Source organism: Lepeophtheirus salmonis, chromosome 6 (assembly GCF_016086655.4).
Source record: "Lepeophtheirus salmonis chromosome 6, UVic_Lsal_1.4, whole genome shotgun sequence".
NCBI classification, from domain to species: domain Eukaryota; kingdom Metazoa; phylum Arthropoda; class Copepoda; order Siphonostomatoida; family Caligidae; genus Lepeophtheirus; species Lepeophtheirus salmonis.
This window is the reverse complement of record NC_052136.2, coordinates 49,748,465-49,772,002: the sequence shown is the minus strand read 5'-3', so window position 1 is coordinate 49,772,002 and position 23,538 is coordinate 49,748,465. Positions and strand designations below refer to the sequence as shown.

General features: G+C 29.5%; 1 protein-coding gene across 1 annotated transcript in view; it reads left to right on the top strand.

Moving 5' to 3' along the window:
- The window catches only part of LOC121120585 (uncharacterized), a 173,753-nt gene that overhangs the window by 34,309 nt on the left and 115,906 nt on the right, over positions 1-23,538 (top strand). The window contains exon 2 of the mRNA XM_040715460.2: positions 19,853-20,030. Coding sequence (XP_040571394.1) covers positions 19,853-20,030 — 178 coding nt within the window. The remainder of the gene's footprint in view (positions 1-19,852; positions 20,031-23,538) is intronic.

The following is a 23,538-nucleotide window of genomic DNA, read 5'->3' as shown; positions in this document are numbered from 1 at the left end:
AATAAATAATAATTACTGGAATATAATTACCATCCATTGTTACCCCCAAAAAATTAATAAGTTCATTTTTTTGCCAGTTAGTATATGTTTTTGCATAGGGTCAACTTAATATAAAATGTTTGATTGGTCGAAAACAAGGAAAAAATAGAGCTAATGTTATTTTTTTCTCAATTCTTTCAGAGTGGAAATAAAGACAAAAAAGCTGAGCTACATCATGATTGTTCTATTTGTCTACAATTCTGTTATTGCAGGGCGTATAATGAAATTCTCTCAACATAAATTAATTTAATATCTACTATTGCATAAAAATGTAATTCTTAACAGGCTTCTAAACTACAATTGAATAAAATATTTTATCAACTTCTTTGCTATGTGAAGGATTGGTATAACTAATTTTAGTACATGTATCTGTTTACACAAGTTCTTAATGGGATTCGTTACTAATATAGAATGTTTGTTGTTTTGTGGTACAATTAAAACTTTTTTTCTAATAGAATTTCCTTACACTTTGATAAAACATGATTTATTTAAAAGTTTGGTCGTAATTATCCAACTCATAAAAAAAGATAATTATATACAATAAGTTTTTTTAGTGTTTTTTCTTCTTCAATAACATATCATTTTTCTTATTTCCTTGATTTATTATAATTTTGGATTATTATTCAATTTAAAAAAAGATGAAATTGTGATTCACAGAGTTATTTGTTTTTGTTTTTTTTCAATCAGTTTAAAATTAAACTAAAAAAAAAATTAGAAATATGAAAGCAAAAAACATTTTTGTTTTTGAATTAATGTTTTTCTATATTATACTTGACAGAGTTATATCAGTTTTAGTTACCTATGCTCGTTGTTATATTGCTATTTATTTGATTAAGTAGTCTGTGTGACTATGATATTATATTCACACTCAAAAATGAGGCGGCAGCAGACATAGAGTTAATCATTGGTTATGTATTACTATGTATACATTTTATGTGTAATAGAAAAGTCAATGTTAATCCTATCCTCCCCCAGAAAACAGGCCAAAATATACATTTTTCCAGTTTCATACTTAATAAGTGTTCTGAAGGCAGTAAGAGTAGAAAATATAAATTATACTGTATGAACATACATTCGACACTTCCTCTTTGAAAAAATGACTATATAATTAAATCGATAAACAATTTTAATATGAACATGTTTTTAAATGTTCTTTTAATTGGTCAGATGGAAATACACTGACTCAGTATAAGTAAAAATTATAGAATTACAACTACTCCACCTTACGTAATAATTTTCTTTCAAGTCCATATGCATTAAGTATATTTCCTTTACAAGAAAAAACCTAAACGCAAACCTACGCATATTCAGCTCAGGATTATTACCACAAATAGAGGAACCAATTATTCATTACTTTTAATAGTTTAATCCTTTATGACCCAATGTGCAGAATTGGGTACATTTGGAAAATTACTTATAAGTCAAATTTCTATGGATTCATCTGTTAAAAACTTATCATACCGGTTAAGTACACGTTTACAACAACACTGAAACTATGTACTGCGCAAAAACAAATGGTATTTCAGTTACATCTAAAAGTTATTAGCTGTGTATGTATTTTGATTGTTCCTCATCTGCTCTAACAATTTTGTGCTATGAATCCCATGAGTTATGTGCTCATGTAATCATTATTTTAAGTATTATCGACTAATAAATACTTAATATAACATTTTGCATTTGTATGCCCAATATGACATATTTGACCATATCATGTACAAGTCTGTGTGCTTGATGTACCAAATTTGGGACACATAAATTAAATACAGGTTTTTTTGAAATATTTCATTTTATGCTAAATATGGGTTAGTTATACAAAAAAAGACTTCATATATGCGAAAAAAGTTTAAAAATCTAATTCAATCATAATTTGGGTCATAGATGGTTAAGATAACAGTTGAAACAAATTTTGTTTGAGAAAAGTTCATAATCATTTTTTTAATAGAAAAATTGCATGAAATAAAACTGGACCGACCTCGAAGCATACTTTTGTTGACCACACGTAACTGGACTATGTTTACCCCTTGCAGCTTCGAATATGAGGCCCTTAATCTTACCTTATTCCACGTATTTTTCGGATTAAGCAATGAGCTCTCTGCCATTTCTATTACGGGAGTAACTCTGTGACAATCATGAAATAGATGGGAGAAAGCCTCAATCTCTCTTTGACAAAAGGAACAAAGTGTACTCTATATCCATGGGTATAAAAAAACATTAAAATCTTTAAAGGTCACATTTAAAATTGATTGTTATTAAAAAATGAGAAACAAAAGCTATATTCTCAATGGAAATATAAAACGACAACTTTGAACTTTTAAGGCGTAGAAATTTTTAAACTGTGTATGGATACGTATCAGTTGACGTAGAAACTTCTGTTTCTTATTCGAACTTGAAAAAGAGTAGCGAATAAGATCCCCATTATATTTTCACAATAGACCATTCCGATCAGGGATTTTAATGGAGAAAGTTGAATACCTTCAGGGGTGACTATGGAAATAGTTCAGAGTTCTTCTTTTCTGACGTGTTCACCTTCAATTAACATTCCAGCTATTTTTCTTTTACAGCTTGAAAGAGAAAACTCGAAGGCACATGTCTTTTTTGTAGCATTGACGATATTTGATATGAACCAAATAATACCAGAAGAGTAACGAACTTATCTTGTAGTCCAGATGTGTTAAGCGAAATAAATTCCTTCACAATACAAAGAGTAGGACAGTCAATAAAAGCTTGTATTACTCTATTAAATAATCTCCTACAATCTTTGCAAGGAGCGTTAATAAATAGAAATACTGCGGAGATTTGAAATTTCGAAGTAAAAAATTTTCCAGCATTAATTTTTGCAATTTATCGTATAATTATCCTATTTTTCCATGATATTGGTATGTTGAAAACTTTTCAAAACTTCTTGCATATTTATTAAGAATTTTCCTTAAAAATTGATTCGAAAGACATTCACAAATGCCATGAAATGGGCATGATATGAAATTCTGCGGCTTTCATGAGTGGATAAAAAAATATCCCACAGTCAAACATTGAGTTGTTTCCGAAATTGTAAATCGAATAAGTATTTTTTGATAAAGCCAACCATCATAATTTTCTGGGTTCTACATTGGTTAAAAAACACAACTTTCCTATTGCAATTTTGTCTCACCATGTCAATGGTCGAGGACAATGAAAAATACATCAACTCTTCAGTTTGGAGACAAATACCCTTATAAATTCTCAAATATTATGCGAAAACGCTTACAGGAATTAATATCTAAGCTCTGAACATTAAATTGTAAACCAAGGAGGAAATTTGGAATTTAAAACAGCTCCAACAATTATGAAATTTATCCAAACCCCAGATTATAAGCATAAACAAAAAAACACTTACATGTAAAATGTGTCTACATGTCTTTAGAATATGCGAAGAATATAATAGAAAATATTCCTAATAAAACCGGGTTGTACCATTATTTGTTTGAATTAGTTCATAAAAATGACATTGATTTGATTTTATACTCATGCTCCTACCAAACCTCTCCCTGTATTTAATGGTGTCCCATATATCTTATTATAGATAAGGACATTTAAGTGAGTTGTCTTTATACAAATTGCTAATATCGAGTTTACAAGTCGCAAATCTAACATTTTGAGTCTGATTCTATTTTTATCTCAGAGTATAATACAATTAGGTGCCAGCATTTCCATTAAAATTGGCCTCCTTACTTCTGTAAAATTATAAAAATCGTCAGCGAGGTATATTTTCTTAATCACTATCTTGGAATTATACATAATTGGAAATTTTGGTATGTATCAGTGAAATTGTTTGGTTTGTCTATCTTTCTCGCACTTGTGATTAATTTATACTTATAGATCTCTTTTGACGAATAAAATAATAATGAATAGACATTTAGAATAAAAAAATCAACCTTTTCCTTCTAGTACATAGAAAAACAATTTATGTTTCTAACTTATATTTTATTTTGATTACGCATCCAGTATTATGTTATAAACATAAAATAAAAGTTATTATAACAGTTGTATTCTATGTTTCTTCCTGAAATAGAAGAAGAAGCTACCATTAAATCATTGTACATATATTTATGTATGAAAAAATATTCTACTTATATGTATGGGTGTAACTATATAATTCATGCTTAAATAATTTCCAAATCATTATTACAATAAAAATCCAAAAAATCCTTTGAATAGCTGTTAAAGAGGGAAAAAATTTCTCACGAGGATTATTGATGAAATAAATTTCAAGCATGTGGCAAGTGTAACATGAACTTGATGAGATAGTAGATTACCACTCAACGTCTGGATGTCGCGAAAGATCAATTAAAACTTTTTTGTATATTTTATGGATTATTCTGGCAAGTAGAGATAGTCCTCTTATGAGAGATCTAGGTCTTTTAATTGAAGGTAAATAATATTTATGAATAAAATCAATTGAGCCAGCTAGATTCCATTCCAATTGCCTTCTCGGCAATCTAGGGAATAGCTCGTGCTTTGTAAATTTTATTAGGAACTAATATGAAGTTATTCAGATTGATTCGGTTCTGAAGTTTAAATCTTTGCCAAAAAAGATATTGACAAATTTATATATTTATCCCGAAACATCCAGTGCGAAAAGGAGGTCATATTTCTGTCCCATCCGATACCAAGAATTTTAATTGCACCCCAACAGCACAATCTACAATTTGACTATCTTTATCAGGATTCCATTTACCAGTAGGAAGAATCGTAATTTTGTTTTTATTGATTTTTAAACCGGATTTGCTTTTATATTTTTTTTAAGTAGCCATTACAATCTCAATCCGTTTAGTTAATTGTCTTGTCGAATGAGCTTGTAACATTAATATGACACCATCGGTGAACATATCAATTATATGTTTTGAATTCCCAAAATCTACTCCGAAACCTGTATATTCTTTATAATAAAATTAGCAAGATGGTTGAGATTTCCCCACAACTTCTTTTCAAAGCTATTGGGTAATTTTTCATATCACCCATAGAGATAACTGATGTTTCATTAACAAGAAGAGCTTTGAGAGGATTATAGTATTTTGTAGGAAGAAGTCTTTTATTGCTTTCATGACATGCCCATGTAGAATTGAAAAATCGTTGCTGAAGTCAATAAAGTTTTTATTCTTTTCCTATTTTGGAATTTAAAATTGGTTTAATTTCTGTTGCAAGAACAGGAGAAAGAATTCTGGAGTACTCATTGAGCACTGTAATTGGTCTCTAATTATTAAGGTTAGTTGCCACAGCCTTCTTAGGGATAACAACAACCCAGCCTTCGATACCATATTTTGATAGATTCCCATGGACTTTCCCAGTGGGACTAAGTAGGGAACTACCTCATCCACACATTGGGTAAAAATACACTCATACCATCGGGTCCAGGCGCTTAATTAGCATTAAGATTATTTTATATATATTTAGAAATGTAATTTTTCGTAAAAATTGTATGCGTTCTAATTTAGATAAAGGACCATTAGCTCTACTACTACCACCAAGCCTTTGGAAGCTCGTATTAATGAGTTTTAAAATTTCTTTTGGGTCTGAGATTGTTAGGCCATGTTCATTCATTTTCTTGATTACAGTCGTCGATTGATCTTTTCCGACAAAATTTTTAAGTCTTATTGACAGGTTAGTTTTCAACATGGTTTTTTCTTTGTATTCTGTCTCAGCTATGTCTGAGGCACGAATTAGGTTTACAGTATCTTTTTTAATTATGGCTAAAAATAGAGAACCATTATTTAAAACATTTTTAAACTCTTTTTGGATCATTGAAGTTTTCCTCTTTTTTCTAAAAGTTAAAAAAAGTATAAAACTGTGTAAAAAAAATTAATTAGGGATCCTTTTTGGATTAAAAGAAGGGTTGAAATTATGAATAAATTCGTTTGTAGTTTTTTCACAAAATTTTGGTCCTCCAATGCCGATCTGGGTATTCTGAACCTTTTCTAAGTGTCACTACACTCAATATCTATGTCGATCATTTTATGATCGTATTTAGAAAGAGGACAATAGTGTGCCTTTATCTTCTTGAATATAGAAGAGGAAGCAAGCGCCAAAACAATCCTTAAGGATTTTTTCCTGCTTCTCCAGGACATATTGTCATTTGCACTAAAAACTCTATTGACATCATACAACCTGCACTTCATGTTGAATTTAGACAGAGCTTAAAGATTTGGGTAGTGAGCCTTTCAATTATACAAATCTACCTTCAGATCACCCTAATTAAGAAAGAATAGATTATATCGTTTTTGTTCGTATTGATAAAGGCCTGAAATAAGCCAGAACAATTAATATAAAGTCCATTATTATTTAATTAATAAACTCCTCTACTCTTTGTTTGGAAAAATATTTTATGCCAGTCACCTTAGCCTTTTAATTCCTCTGCACACTTGGAGTTGTCGATAGACTTTGAGACTAAAGACAGCACCCTCCCCCCCTCCCACTCTCCTGTGCTGAAAAAATAATGGTAATTTCTTGGAATACAAAAGTGACAGGCAGATAAACAAGATGCAGAACAAGGGGATTTTATGACTTGAAGACAAATAACATCGGACCTTTCGAAGGCAGGCTTTTTATCATGGAATGTCCGGAATGTTTATCTTTTCCCCCCGTCATTTAGATTATGGAGGCTTAGTAATTCTCAATTTATTTTATTTTTGGAAATGTCTCAATAGTATCTGGATTCGTAAACTATGGTACAGCCAACATTTCTGGCAGGAATAACCAATCACATGTTGATACAGGAAAGTAATGGGTTTTTAGATAACCCACAGTATAGTTTCTCCAAAATATTATCCATATTTTCAAGATTTTCAGCTCCAATAAAAAGTTTTTTTTATGGATCACGAAGCATTCGGGAGAAATATGAACTTTCCTTAAAATGGGAAATGCCGACGAAGGAAAGTTTAAATAAAATTAACATAATGACCATATGTTCAGATATCGCAGGGGATGTCATATCGTCTATTTCCTTGATCCATCAAATTACCTCTAAACGCTTATCTTCGATATTCGGCTATTATGTGAATTTACAAGGACCAATTGTACCTTTTAGGTTGGGAATTTCATCAATTTCAACGGCCTTCCTAAGAAACTGTTCCATCTTTTCCTTTTGAATAACATAAAGAATGTATTTTAATAAAGGCAAAGAAAAACAAACAAAAAAACAACATGTTTTAATCTTTAATCGCAAAAAACTTAGTATGAAAAATCATGATGACAAAGACCTCCAACTTCGACCTCTTGTCCCAGTCAAGATTTTTCCTTTGGTTGATTTTCCAGTCCCTTTCTTTTTTAAATGCGCTCTAGTAAGGTGTGCAAGATGGAACATCTTACATCCCTTCAGACGGATCAGAAGATATATCAGATTGGATCTGTTAAATAAGTAAAATAATTTATTATGAAATAATAAAAAACTGCATGATTTTTTATATGTTCATTCTCCCTATATAGGTATGAAATTCATTAATCTATTTTTACGTTTTGAAAAATCATTCAGTCTTAGTAAATGTCGGAAAATTTTCCCCTAAATAAATTTTCCATGCTGAGACAATGTTTTGTGACATTAAACCTGCAAGAAAAGTTAAGGTTTGTTGAATATAAGGAAATAACTGTGGTTATATTTTTGTTTTCAATAATAGAATAAAAATAGAAGCCCCATATTGCAATTACAGACGTGCTCACTCCCCCCAACATAACTCACAACTTTATGTAGAAGGCGTATATACAATTTGACCTTTTAAGCCAGTGCATATAATATAATTAATAAAAATTTCCTATTATCATTGATAGATATAAAGAAGCTGGCACTCAAGTAACTATTAGGAGGAAATTGCTAATTACATTCATCACATATAAATTAATTGCTGTTTTAAAATTCGTCCTTGTTACAAAACTTCAAGATAATATTTAAATTGTCAAAACAAAATATCCAAAATTTGATCATTAATTATGACAAAGTATTATAAAAAAACTCAAGAGAATATAATACATATTTTTATAACTATACATTTTAAGATGCACAAAGAAAATGATAATCCGAAAGAGAGTATATTTATGAACATGGAAATACTTCGATGCTTACAACAAATTATATTAATCTTTAAATATATATATGTATAGGTTAAGTTACGCATCGTCAGATACTTAACGGTTAAGTTGCAATAATTCATTAGTACTTCAACTAAGGATATCAAAAGAGATTGTTATGTAATTTTGTCACATTTTTCAATTATCATTTAAAGTTTCGAATCAATTGATGGTATAGTTTTTTTAGAAACAAAAGTTTAAAGTTAGAGGTTCTAATTATTTGACATAAAATTCAACACTTTTATATTTTATGGTTTGTGATAATGTGAAGATTTTTCGTCTCCATTTGGTTATATTAGAAAAAAATTGCTATGTTCGAGTTTAATAGGAGTTTCGACATTAGTATTTTATTTATATACTCCATTTTTGGCATATTATTTGCGAAATAATCGCTGTCTGATAACATGAACCAAATAATTTACATATTCATATTATTGGACAGCTTTTAAATTTAATAAAACAACAAATAGTTCCTTAAATAGCCAAATCAATAGCTAGATACAATACAATACAAAAGACAACTCCTCATTGCTGAAGTAAATGAAGGATTTAGAGATGGAGACAATTCCTCTTCATAATTGATCCAACATATTATCAGTATAATGTACATTTCGACATGATATAGTCTCAATGAAATATAGGATCGTATTGGAAATGAAGATTTAACTTTCTTGAGTTGACGATAAGATCAAAGAAGATACGATCATTATAGCACATCTTTGCAAAGTTGATAATTTCCCGAGGTTCCATGAGTTGAAGTGAAGCGACCCGAACTCCAAAAGACTCCATACATACTTGGCTAGAGTTAGATTTCGAGTAGATATTTATTAGTGAATTGGATATTGGAAGTATCCTTAGAATAAATCTTCATATCGCAGAATTGGGTTCATTATATTCCTTCCCGAGACAGAGTTAAACACATACATGATCCTTTATAAATTATATTAATACCATAAAAGGAGGAGGGAGCATTCTTCTTTTTCTATTATCTTTTTCTAATTTATGTACCTTGTGTCTCTTTCTCCTTCTATTCATTCTCATCAAATAATATGAGATCCTTTATCACAAGGATTACTAAATAATCAGGGATTCCTCTGCGTACAAGAGTAGGTGCGTTGTATTTTGAACTTTATCCAACCAAGAGATAAATATTCAAATAACATTTGCACTCCTATATATATTTTTGCTATTTGAAGCTGTATGAAATTAAGAAACATGATTCGAATAATATCCAAAATTATATTTTTTGGTTTGAAGCTTGTCCGAATTTAAGGATTTTGGGCATTTTTTTAATAAGGTTTTTAAATCTTTTATAATCTTTTTATTCGATCTTGTAATTAAATAGTTTAATACAAAACTTCTAACTAACATACTTTTCAATTCATTTATTTAAAAAAATACTAAATATAACTTACGATGTCTATATAAAATATATGAACATAAAAACTTCTTTGATGTGTCTGACTATGCGTAATTTACCCTATATGCAAATTGTAATATTAGACCCTTAAAAAAGTTACATAATTATTATTAAGGTCAACTAACAATAGAAAGCTCTGTTAGTATAATATTATTTTAACAGTAATTGCGATCTCTATTATTAATAAAACAAAACAAGGGGAAGAAAAATATGACTTTTTAAAAAAACTACTGATTTGATCCATGTTATAAAATATAAAACTTACAATTTGTAATTTTTATATTTATTTTATTTTTGATAAATTGAGCAATAATACTATAAATAGGCTTAAAGAGCACACCACTTGATCAATATAGGAAGTTTGTTTTAATTTATCATTTATCATTCAATGTCATAACTGCAAGGGGAACTAAGGGGCAGTGCCCCCCCCCCTAAAAAAAAAATAATATAAACACATAAACATAAACAATTCGTCAGATTATATCTTATAACAATAGCAGAATTGTAACAGTATTATAAAATATTGTGTTTACAATCCTTTATTTTTAAATATGCTTTACAAACCTGTGACTACTGAGGGATGTAATAATATATTATATGTATAGGGTTGATCTTATCTATTGGTACATATTTTTTTATTTTCAAACAAGAATTACATTAGGACAAAGTCATGAAGGAGGAAAGTAGGATCTTATCGCTCAACAGAAAATATTGAGACACTTGGAAAGAACAAAGAAGAATCTTAATTTTCTTAAGCCATCAAAAATTCGTAGAAAAATTTGCTTGTTTCTGTAGAAAAAAATTTCACCATTGATGCCACTTTGAATAAGCAAAACAGCCACCACATCACAATCCATTTCGGAATATCATTACGGATATATCATCAAAACTACGATTTGAAATAGTCAAATGGTTTTTCATGCCCTTAAATTAATCTCAAACTGCACTAGGATAAAATGTATTAAACTAGGAGTAAGTAAAGCAAGGAAGAGGAAGAAACTAAAAATAGAGGAGCTGAATAAATGTGAATGTAGTACTAATATAAGTGAAAACCTGTGCAATTTAGTCAGTAGAGGCTGTCTGATCCAAACTGACCTTAATAATATTGCTAAAGAGCATGAAATATTTGAGCGTATGTGGAAACTGGAAAAAATTCATATGTAAAAAAGGGTATTAACTTGAAAATGAAAATCAGCTATATATTAATCAAGCAATAACCAGTTACTACCGGGAGTTTTTTAATGTAAATACGTAAAACGTTAAAAGATATTTGTGATCAACGTAGAAATGTTGTAGTAGATAATCCTTGTTAAAATAATACCTTCAAATACAATACTCAAATCTTTCCCCAATTATCGCAATCAATGAGGGAAATTTAAAAGAAGAGATAACTGAAAGGGAAATTGAGGTTGATATAAAATTCCACAACAAAAAGAATAAATCTCCAGGACTGAATAGCTTCCCAATAGAATTTTATAACAAATATTGTTCTTTATTAAGTCCGTTCTTAAAAAAAGTTTATATTGAAGCACTCTCACGAGGATTTTTCGATACGCATACTACATCAGGAACATGAATTCCCAAAAATGGAAAAGACCCCAGATATATCCAAAACCTAAGGACACTAACAATTTTAACCAATTCCTATAAAATATACAGTGGTGGGCTTAGTGATAGAGTTGGAAAGGACATTCCTCAATAAATAGTCTAGTTCGGTAAGGAATCTAAACTTCGTATTGAAGCCATTGTTAGAGCTGAGGGCTCGCATATTGAATAAGAGTCGTACCAAGGATTTTTCTCAGTTCATTTTATTAAATAAATGTCGTCACTTAAATTTTACTATTGATAAAAATAAAATATGTCCCACCATATAAGATCAACCTTGTATATAACATATATCCATTTTTAAAAAGGTTATTTCAAATTTTGTATCTCAAGCTAGTCAATCTTAATTTATAAATTATTGTTACGAACCTGGTCACTCCTAGAAATTAGAGTACCATATTGGAAAATATAGTTGGTTATATAAGGTAAAATGCTTATTTAAGTTAATACATCGCAATTCCTCAAAGCAATTTCATATTATATTATTTTATTTTTTGTATATTTATCTGTATACATATGTATATTATTTTATGTTTTGTATATATCTGTACACATATGTATGTATCTACATGTATGATATGAATAAATATAAAAATAAAAAAAACTTATGCATCGTTTAGAAAATCAAGTCTATTTAAATTCAAATTTGATATTATAATATTATTTTTTGGTTTTTGAATCTATTTTTGAAAGGGTGTAAAATATGCCTCAAGCCTATAAAAAGTGTCAAATAAGTTTAAAATCTTTTTTGCGACAATAATCAAAATCAGATTTGGTACTAAGAAAAATAATTATAGATTTGTACAATCAAGCAATATTCAAATGAGTTATGAAAAAAAAATATTTTCCCCATTACAATGTTGTCTTTTTTTAAACAGACTCAAATTTATAAATGTATTATTATAACCCATTTTTGAAACGATATTAAATACAACAATTGACTAGTAAAAATATGAATAACATTGCACATAGAGATGCACTTATTCTCATTTAAAAAAAATAGATACTTTCTTTTTACACAGAGAGAGAAAGGACAATAAGGATATATAGGCGTAAAAGATAAATTTCATTATAAAAAAGTAACAAAACAGAGGAGAGTAGAGATGTGGAATCCAAAAGGCTACAAAAAAAATAATATTCATTCAAGTAAAGAATAGATTGTTTACCATAATCATTACTAAGAAAGTACATTGAGATATAGCGATAATGATTATACAGTGATTTGCAATTGCGTATTTGTAATAATATCTGGATTCGGTACAAGTCAACTTCTGGATGTTACTAATACAGTCCTATTTTTTTTTTGAGCTAATCCTCCACAAGGTATACATTTCATTACACCAGTATCTTTGTACCATGATGGTTGTGTGATAAAGGATTTATTTGGTTCGATATCAATTCAAACTCACTGCAAATGAAACACGAGGAATATGTAATATTTATAATTTTATTTTTGAAAATATATATCAGAGCTTGATTCATAGTTATTGATGTTTTCTTTTCTTTTCGCCAAGATCTTGAATTAAAGTTAAGATTGAAATTTTTTGAAAATACATATTCTGCAATTTCAGAAGCTGCAACAGCAACAAAAATCCTTGTCATATTAGAATTTAAACCAAGAAAATATAACTTAGATATTTTTTAGCCAAAATTTGCGTCTGGAGAAAAAACAAATTATGTCCGCACCAATTATAAATTCTGAAGGTCCATTAATCAATCAAATATTCCAAAACGAATCAAAATAGAATTAAAAAATATTGAAACTCTCAATGGCAAAATATGTTTCAAAAACACTATGAACTTCTTTACATGTTTTGTGATGGCAAATAATTTTCTTCAGGTTATTCTGAAACCTAGAATTCAAAAATGACTATAAGATGGAATCTTCAATCATTAACATCTTAATAAGTGTTAATGATTTGGCTGGGGGGGCAGCTGCTCTCATAAAATAATTCAACTCCTTAATTACTTATGATGAAGAGCAGAAACAGTAACTATTACGAGATTCCAAAGGTATAGAAAGAGATTTAAAGATTTTTTTTAAAGTACCATAAGTAGAGGAAATTGTAATAAATTGTTTCAATATTAACATCACTCCTTATATTTCAATGATATTTAGTTTGTCTATTTTTGTATCACTTTTTCAAAAAAAAAAAAAAACAAAATTATTTTATAAAATAAATTTATGAATTTTTAAAGAAATTTTAATAAAAACTTTAGAAAATGCGTGCTCAAAATAATATGTTTATAACTATATAATTTACTTCTATTCTGTTTAAAATTAATATGAATAATTATATAATATAATTAACTTTTATTTAAAAAAAACTAAATTTAAAAAAAAATTATGTCGTAAAGGCGACCTTGTATACTTTTTAAGAATTGATCAAATAATTGATATCATCGTTTGTTAACCAATTGCATATTTTAACCCTTTAAAAAAAAGAGAGTTAGAAATAGACCAGTCTAACAGGTCATCAATGTGTACAATAACTTTGAGACCGTACTGGAAGCCATATAGTGGCTACAGAAGGGGGATATTTTAAGAAATAATTATTGATATTTTATGGTATAACTGTAATAAAAAATACTCTTGATACTACGTACTTGTTTTTCCTGGCGAAGTTGATTTTTATCTTACTAAATAATACGACATGATTTGTTCAGACTCAGTTCAGACTTGTTCAGTTTTAAATTATGCAAAATCGAAACAGATTATTATTGAAACGACGTTAAAAAAACATGGTGGGGTGCTATAATCTATGTAAATGAATTGGTAAAGTAATATAAATGGCATATACGTAATACAATAAATTTCAATGACAAATTTTTCTATCACCGGAAAGTAGTTTAAAATATCACTCTATCTAAAAGATTAAAGAAAAAATGGACATGATTCATATATGAAAATTTGCACAATTTCTGGCTGGTAAATTCCAGTTTCAAGAATATAATTATATATGTTGAGTACAAATGCAAAAGAAAATGACAGTCTTTTCGTTAGGAGTTACTAATGATGTGATATTTTTTCAAAAAAATCGAAAAGAAAAAGTATTTCTTGGTAATTTTGAGGAGAACATATTTGTTGTCAGAGATTACGATATCCCATAGTGTTCTTTGCTCGCTTGTATTTATAGATTTTCAAAATAAGGATGAAAAATGAATAAAAGTATTATTTTTCAGTTTATCAACATATATTTTTTTGAATTTATGCCCGCGAGGATTTTAACAAGGCTCTCATCTTTAGACATGAACATCACATGATATTTATCCCTTATTTATCATGTCGGGTTCGTTTAAAATTGTGCCCAATTTCGAGCATATTCAATATATAATAGAAGAATTAAAATATTCTCCAGGTTTTTTCACTTTATTTTGACAATGAAATAATATAGTTAAAGTATCCGATTTCTATGGTATTGATGTGTTTTCTGACTAATTTTCAGTTCCTGGGCAATTGAATACGTGCTTGCATGCCGGTCCAACTCGACGATTTCCATTATTTTATCAGCATTTTCGATGCCCATATTACCAGAACGTAATTGTTGAAACTACAGCTTTCCTGTTGTAATCAATAATGTAATGGGTCCATAAAGGAACATTTTTTTGGCCGTCTGCTCTGCCTTTTCACCTTGGTCTTTGTGATACTGAAGAATGTTTCAATTTTTTTTCTCCATTTTGGAACATTGTAACACACAACTAACTTCATTAAATACAAAACTTTTATTGAACTTTATTAAGTATACGCTTAACCTTAAAGCATAGTTAAAGCTTTTATTTGATGCAATGTATTAAATGTGAGATAAAGCTCACTAAAGACATCTAGTGAACACCGCTAAAAAAAATTTTAACATAATATAAAATCATTTTTTTTAAATTTAAAAATAATCATAATATTGCTTTGTAAAAATTTAGATTTAAGTAAAACTTATGTTTTATGTGTTTATATCATAATTTTTTCTACTAATTTGCATATTTATTGCATAAATTTTATTAAAATTAATAAATAAAAATAAATAATAAATTTTGTGACTTAACTTAAATGAGTGCACTTTTTTTATTATATTCGATTAATCTTTTTATAAATTATTTCTTCATATCACTCCTGGAAACATCAAGAAAAGCCCATCCTTCTCCGTCATCGTTACTCCGTAGCCTGTCTTAACCCTTTCCTTGAACATGCCCCGTTTCTACGATAACTCCCGGTAACCCTTGAAAAGGTGAGAAGACCTTTCCAATTAAAATTTTAAGAAATTAGATTTTCTTTCTTCTCTCTGGGTGTACATAAAAAACGAAAAAAGAAATGTTTTTTCATTTTCAAAAGATATTTGCTATTATTATTAATTCATCATATTATTTCATTAATTTAAAAAAATATTAATTTTATGGCAACACATTGATAATTTCAATCTACTCTGCAAATAAAATTAAATGTTGACTTATTATTATAATATTTGTTAATCCAGTCTAGACATTTATATAGCAAAAAACGTTTTGTCCTTAAAGAATATTTCTTATGTAGTAAAAATATGTTTAAATAAATTAAACCTTTTTATAATAAATATTTCAATTTGTTTGTATACTTTTTATCACTCTGTTACTTCTCTTCAAATCTAAGAAAGAGTACTTCATAGAGATGTAGACTGCTTAACATTAAAAATAAATTAGCAAAGTTAACATTTATTGAATCTTAGTAATGTGTGTAGGTTGATAGTTATAACATATAACATTAAGTACTGTTTAACAATAATATTTGCGCTTGTGAACTCATTCTCTTAAATAGCATTTGTAGAAAATTATATAAAATTTTGTAGTCTGTAGAATATAAATTAATTTTAGATTCTAATACAAATTGGTCCATTAAAATCTAAACACATTGAATTTTAAACTTCAACAATATATTATTCATTAATTAACAATAAAATTGAAACAAAATTATTACTATAAATAGATATATGTCTCTTAATCATTAAAGTGACTGCTCGTAGCAGCAATGATATCTTCCAGGCGGCAGCAGAAGACCCTTCATCTGCTGTAGATGTATTCCTCTGTTATGGTGTTCTAGTAATGGCTTAACGGAATTTGCAGGTATTCCCTATTCCCCTCGACATTCATCCAATATGTGAAGTCGAGGGGGTTGGCATCAGAGCTGTAGGGGGCCAAAAGTGTCACAAAAGAGTGCAAAATAATCATTTAAAAGAGTCTTGTTAGAGAAGATATGGGTTTCTTTAATTGCAAGTCTCAAAAGTGGCCTCTCCACCCTAACAAAGCTCTTTCAACTTACTTTTATTATAGCTCTCAGGACAGTCTGGTTTGAAACCTCGAGATCCTTTGCATGGATTTGAGGGGATTGTCCTGGGATGTTTTCTTTAGATATTCAGAGTTCACTTTGGCCATATTGATATATTGGCCCTTCTTCCTCTCCAACGTTTTGGGCTTGATAACGGTGTACACGGTGGTCTTGGAGACGCCAGACTGCTTGGAGTGCGCGAATGAAAATTCCTCGTTCACGTTCAAATGTAATTTTCTTGACTTATACATAAGGTACAGAGCTTGGGTTTGTTTTGTTTTGTAACTATTTGTTTATACCTAAATATTGAAATATGAACTAATTTCAATTACTTAACTTTCATTAATCATTGAATTAAGAAGTGTTCAGATTTCTATTGAGCACCATGTGAAACAAAGTTAAGTTGTAACTAGCCAGTGTAGCTGAAGATCACCACATCATTTAAAAAAAGAAAACTCCATATTAATAAAGCAAAATTTATCTGTATATATGGATGAATCTTCGAACTCCATGAAGACATTTTTAATCTAAGCTCTAAGATTTTGGTCAATAGTCATGGTCGGTTAGCATATAGTACCATGTGTGTAAACAAGGCGTGCTCTATATAGTGATTCCTGATGTATATGATATAGATTTTATTTTCTAAAAAAATAACAATATTGTCGTATTTTGAAATATTACAGGTCTGTGCATATAGCATCGAGTATGTATACAAGGAACATTGATCTTGCTTTTTTTATATCGCTCTCTGATGTTTATGTATTAATATTTGAGTAAAATATAAACCCTAGTATGTAAAATATGAAATTACTCTCGCAGGCTTTTTATAATTGTATTTTGACTGAATTATCTAGAGATTGTATGCTTTAGACAAGCTTAAATATACCACAATTTATTTATATTTGTCTTGTAGTGTTTACTGAATTTATTGACTATCATAGTCATTTCCCAGCAGAACATAAAAGCAAATATAAAATAACCAATACATTTTAGTACAAATACTGTCCAAGTTTTTGTCATATAAAGATAAGATAACAATTTTTTTTAACAAAATCACTCTTTTTGCTGTCCTGAGATCGTATACGGCTGAATTTTCAAGTATTGTCTTCAAATTTTTCCATCAGGATCGGATTCTTTAGAAAAAAACATTATGCTCTCACTACTTTTAGCTATTTTTAAGATTTAAAATTTTCATTGTAAAATCTATTGCAGATAGGTAATACTTATATATTAATATATTTTTTAAACGTAAAGTTTATCAAAGTTAAAAAATTATATTGTCAGAATCATGTTTCGAATTTGATGAATCTCTTTTTCAATAAGGAAATTTAAGTTAAGAAATACTTATATAACTAGTATTAATATTTAAAAAGTGTTGAAAGATAAATAAACGATCTATTTTTGTGTCAACTTTCTATATAACCATTATAGTATTCCGAAGCTAAGTTGAAGTTTTGAGTAGTTTCATTATTAAAGTCTACAATCTTTATTAAGGGGAAACTTAGAGAACAAAAAAAAAAGAGAGAAACTAAGAAAAAAGAGGTGGTATAATTCAAAATACATTCGATTAAATTTATCATGAGAACGGAACCCAAGATCATTGTTCAACAACGTTGATATTTTCTTTCTCAGTGTAACTTCTCTGGTAACTTAAAAGATGGAAACAATTGAGAAATAACATAAAAAATGAAAGTAACCACAAGTGTGTGATCATGAAAGTATGAGAGTAACACTGAGGAGTTTTTGTCCCGAAACGGATAAAAGTTGCAATCTCCGACCTTTTTTGTTTCCATGTATGTCCAGAAATGAGATATATTTGTTCTATTTTATCGTTCGAAAGACAACAATACGAGCTTTTTATTAATGTGTCCAACTTTTTAAACGATAATCTCTACATATCTCAAAAAATAGAGTGAAAGCGGTGGTTAAAACTTGTTCACTACCTTATTATACGGAATAGGGCTTGAGTATATGTTTTCTTTCATCTAATAGCTCCTTATAGCAAATTTAATCAAATAAATTACAGTTGAGCTGTAATAGGGCTACTATTTCATTTTTCGGTTTGTTAATTTTTTCTACATTCGAAATTTTTAATAACTCCATTTTATGGTTTTTTGAATAATACTGAAAGTGTTGCGAATTTTATACCAATCCAATACCCTTATATAAGGGATTGGTACATATGAGTCATTGAACTTCGGACTTTGGTAGAACAAGGCATTTTTGTATCTGTAATTAGTTTTTACTTACGAGGTTGGTCTAAAAAGTTTCCGATCTTAACGTGTAGATCCAATCATTCGTAAATAAAACCTTGACAAATATATCTAGCATTCGTTGAATGTTATTCAAAAAGTTTCAGCCAATTTGGGCGCATAGTTGTTATATAAAAGTCGTTGGAGTGAGTTGATGTGATTGTTTTATTTTGTTGTCAACATCCTTATAACTCTTCACACTTCATCCAGCAAAGTTACACAAGGGGCGGGTTATAGAGATGGGAGCATTGCTGAGAGAATTATGCATAGTTACATGAAGATTATGTTTAAATAAAAATTCAGAATTTCATTTAAAAAAAAAAAAAAACTTACATCAACGAACTCAAACGACTGATACATAAAACTGCACGTTGAAAATGGCTGAAAATAACTATCATCTGATGCTAGATAGATCTGAATGATGCTATCTTCACATTCAGATTTGAAACTTTCCAGACCACATATTGTATATTGCCTGAATTATGAAGAACCTTCATAATTCAGACAATATTAGGGAGACCCTGAATGATTAAACTATTTATAACTCTATGTGACGTAATTTTAAGAATTTTTTGCTGAGCTTTTTAAACACACGATGACAACACAAAAAACTATGAAACTTTTTTTACTCCTAAAATATTCTTGCAAATAAGTATTCGTACAAAAAGGCAAAGATTCTGAAAATACTCAGCACTTGTTAAAGAATAATTGTAAATACCCTAATAAAAATAGGTACCTGCCATTAATAAAAATGAAAAGAATTACCCATAGGGTATCCGTTTTTGCAGGTAATATATGGCTATTTTTAAATTGATGTTCCATGTACAAGTCAACGTGTACAAGCATTGCAATGTACAGTACACCTTTCTAATTGAGTAACCGACTCAAAAATAATATATATAATTGTAATCCATCCTTTCAAGTAAATATAAGTTAGTCAAAATCGATTTATTATCTTTGTTTGTCTTGCATCATTTTAACGAGTCGTTTTATGAGCAAACACATTTTAACTGAAAAAACTTTCTACATTATTGTCGATTATTTTAACTTAAAGTTCTCTAAGGTATATTTAATTTGATGATATCAAATATATATATAACTTTTATTTATAATTAGAAAATTAGAGTTATATTGTTACTTTCATGTTTACAGGTAATTTACAACAACCTCCATCCTCAATGGAACGAATATTTTAGAGTAATGGTTTGTCATCATGCAAAGAAGCTACTATTTCGAGTCAAAGATCAAGATGAAATTAGTTCTGAGCTAATAGGGGAAATTGTTATATCTGTTAAGGATCTTTTATATAAGCCCGGGATGCGATACCAGGGTAAATATTGTTGCACATTTAATATATTGTCAACTATTTTTTTTCACATAATATATATCTTCAAAGACAGTCAACAAAAAAAAATAAGGCTCTTTGTATATACTTACAAATATATTTGTTTGTTGTTTTTGGTTTTAGACACAATGTGTACGTGTCGATAAATAAACCAAGCGTTGTAAGACAGTTTTTTTGTTTTTTTCAAATCAGATTAAATTTGTTTTTAGGTTGGATAATAAAATATAAATAGTGATGCGTCTATGGAAAAAATACTACTTGCTTAGAGAAACATGTTATACACTATAAACATAAGTAATTGTGTTGAGACTCTGTACAGTAGCGCATTTATGGGCAAAATTTTTTCGGTCTCATATATTACCAATTTTTTTCGGTCTTTTTTCTTTCTATATCAACCGTTATTAATTTAAATAAAATCTCAAAAGTACACGATATTTTCTAGAACAAATAAGAATTTATACAAATGATATAAAGTTATTCATTCGATTATACAAAACAAATAATTTGAGTAATACGTATTAAGTCGTATAAATAATAAGAATACGTAAATTTAGGATTTAATGAGAGTCATTTCTTAGTTGGTCTTCTATAGGAAAACTATCAACAAATGATTCAAACCCATCTGCAGATGTCCAGAAGAAGAAGTATGATTGACCTTGTTCAATCCCAAGTGGTTTAGTACAAGATTCTCGAGATCTTGGAATTTTACAGTGGGCTATCCAGTCAAAGTATAGAAGAGGAGCTATGATGCTTGTGGAAGTGGCTATAACAGAAACCAACTGCTCCCATATTGAATCCCAAATACGATGGAAGTCACAAAACCGTATGTTTAGCAATAAGACAGTGCTAATCCACATGCAATCATCATAACTCAAAACTGGTGCAGGGAGAACCTCGTGCAATTCTGGCCCTCTAACATTTACCACACTCCTCCCTCGACTGTTCACCCCCTCGACTACGGAAGCGGAGACTTAGTGTAGCGTAATGCCTGCAAAAATTAACACAAGAACGTGATTGACCTTCAGGCAATTTTTAAATGAAGTATACTTCCATGTCTGCTGAAGATATACTATAAATATTTGGAAGACCTTAAGGTCCTGTATAGAGGACATTGTGTCCACCGACGGCTGTCATGTTTTTTCATTTTTTTTCCAAAATGCTTTATTTGGTTTATATATGATATAGAGCAAATAAACCGGAGCAATTGCGTAAAAAATTACATAAATAAACATTATACCATATACTTAATGCTCCGGGGTTGAATTTCAACTAATATTGTAAATATCAATCTTTAAAAAAAACATTAGACATGTAAATTCACAATTATGATCAATATTTGTGAAAAATTCCGGAAAATCCTTTTGAAAATACTTGGATGATTCTGTGAAGTTGATGGAGGGTACCGCATTTTTCCCCCTGCAAAATTCCATGACTGACATCCTGATTTAGGAATTTTCATTGTGAGAGAGAGATAGCGGGCTGAAGCCGCCAATAAGATACCTCTCAACTCATCTTCCCGAATAGGCTGATAGTTAGTTAGTCGGCTGGCGATGAGGGCTTTACAACTAATAATTGCAAATTCCAGAGCCTTTAATACCTAGGAAGTTCCACCTGTCTCCTTTTAAATTCCAAAAAGAACAAGACCTTTAACATTTAACTTTAACTTATTTTTCTTCCCCATTCGTCGGCCCCTTTAGATTTATAGATACAAAATATTTTAGGATATAGATGGCAGGACAGTCCACAAACACATGAAGTCTGTTATTATATAGTTTTCCACAGTCCTTGTAGGGCCTATTATATTTAACACAATCTGTGGAGATTTGTAACTGCACGGTAAACTTTTAATCATCATTTATTCCCCTAAGAGAAGACATTATTTTTCTTTTCTAACCCATAGGGCGGCCTAAACGCTTCCTATGCAGCTCCCAGAGTCCATTCACAGCTGCATCCAAATTTAGGGAGCCATCTTTACGTGCCACGGGGATGGAATTGAATAATAGTTTGGAGAATTAACAAGTGGAAATCTTATCTTACCATCGTTAAGCAATTCTTCCAAATTTAAATTATGAAGAGTTAAAATATTTTGTGTGATTTTGTGATATTCTGAAATTGAGGGGTCCTGTAAATTTCTAAAAAAACTTTTTATTTATATTTTGCCGAATTATATCAATGGTTGAGTCATTTCCAAATGCAGGCATGAACATCCAAATTACCCTCTGAGCTGAGCACCAAACTGGATAGATGAAAAATGTAATTTTGTTTGTCAGATTAGTCCCCATCATAAGCCAAATGTACAGTTCTCGGTTCGTTATACTTCTTCTTCATTCTACTGCTGGATTTTTGGAATATCCACAAAAATTTTGTAGTAAATTTTCGGGACAATACGAGTTAGTTGGGCTACTCCATCATCTATATAGAAATTAGGTCATTTCATGGCTTCAATATAATTCTTATAAAACAAACAATTCAGCCATTTGTCTTCTTCTAAAATAGCTTTTTCAGCTAGATGCGGACTTGATGTAGACTTTAAAAAAATTAAAGGTAATTGTTATAAAAGTCAACTCTTTTTTGAAGGTTGAATCTTTTCCAAAAATAAATTCTTTTGTTGACGGAGATCCAAATTTTGTTCCAGTTATCTTCAAACGTCCAATTAAAATATACGGAACGACTTTATCACTAAAATTCGAATATACTTTTCCCGAGACTCCATCTGGGCCACAGGCTTTATCAACCTTATAATATTTTCCTATAAATTTAGATATAATATCTATGGAGAAGATATAATTCCATTGAACAGTGGAAATTACATATCTTTTCGGAAAGTGGCCTCTTTTGTGTCAAAAATGTTTTGGAAATGGGAATTAAATTAGTATAACATATCTACCGGTTTAGCTATAACTTTTCCTTCATGAATAATTTTTTTAACAGCGGGGGCAGAAATCTTTTTTTTTTTTAAATTCTTAAGTATTCTGCACAGAGACCGCTCCCACTCAATTTTTTCTTTCATTCCGGCTTCAACGATTTTCTAATTTCTGCTGTTCTAAAGAAATTAAGAGAATCCGTCAAATACGTGCGTGCAAAAATTGATCCATTATTTATAACATTATCCCCTTGATTTGGGTATGATATTGTTTCCTTCCTATTTTCCAAAAAAAACGTAAAGTCGTTGAATGAATTATTTTTATGAGATTTTGAGTCGCTGGGTTGGATGAAAAAGTGTCATTAAAACCTCCTAGCAATTCTTTTTTTTAATTTCGTTTTGTATTTATCGTCCTGAATCAACCATTTTGGTATACTTCATTTATAAATTTTATAAGGTTTGTGTAATTTCAAGCAAATCAATTTATGATCAGAGAAATTTTCATGTTTATAAATTGCTTTTTTTACCATATGAGTCAATGTAGGAGAAATCAAAGCCAAGTCATTTCTGGAAGACTGATTCCCTCTTCTCCGAGAAATACTTTCTGCCGGACTGATTTTTTTGTTAAGT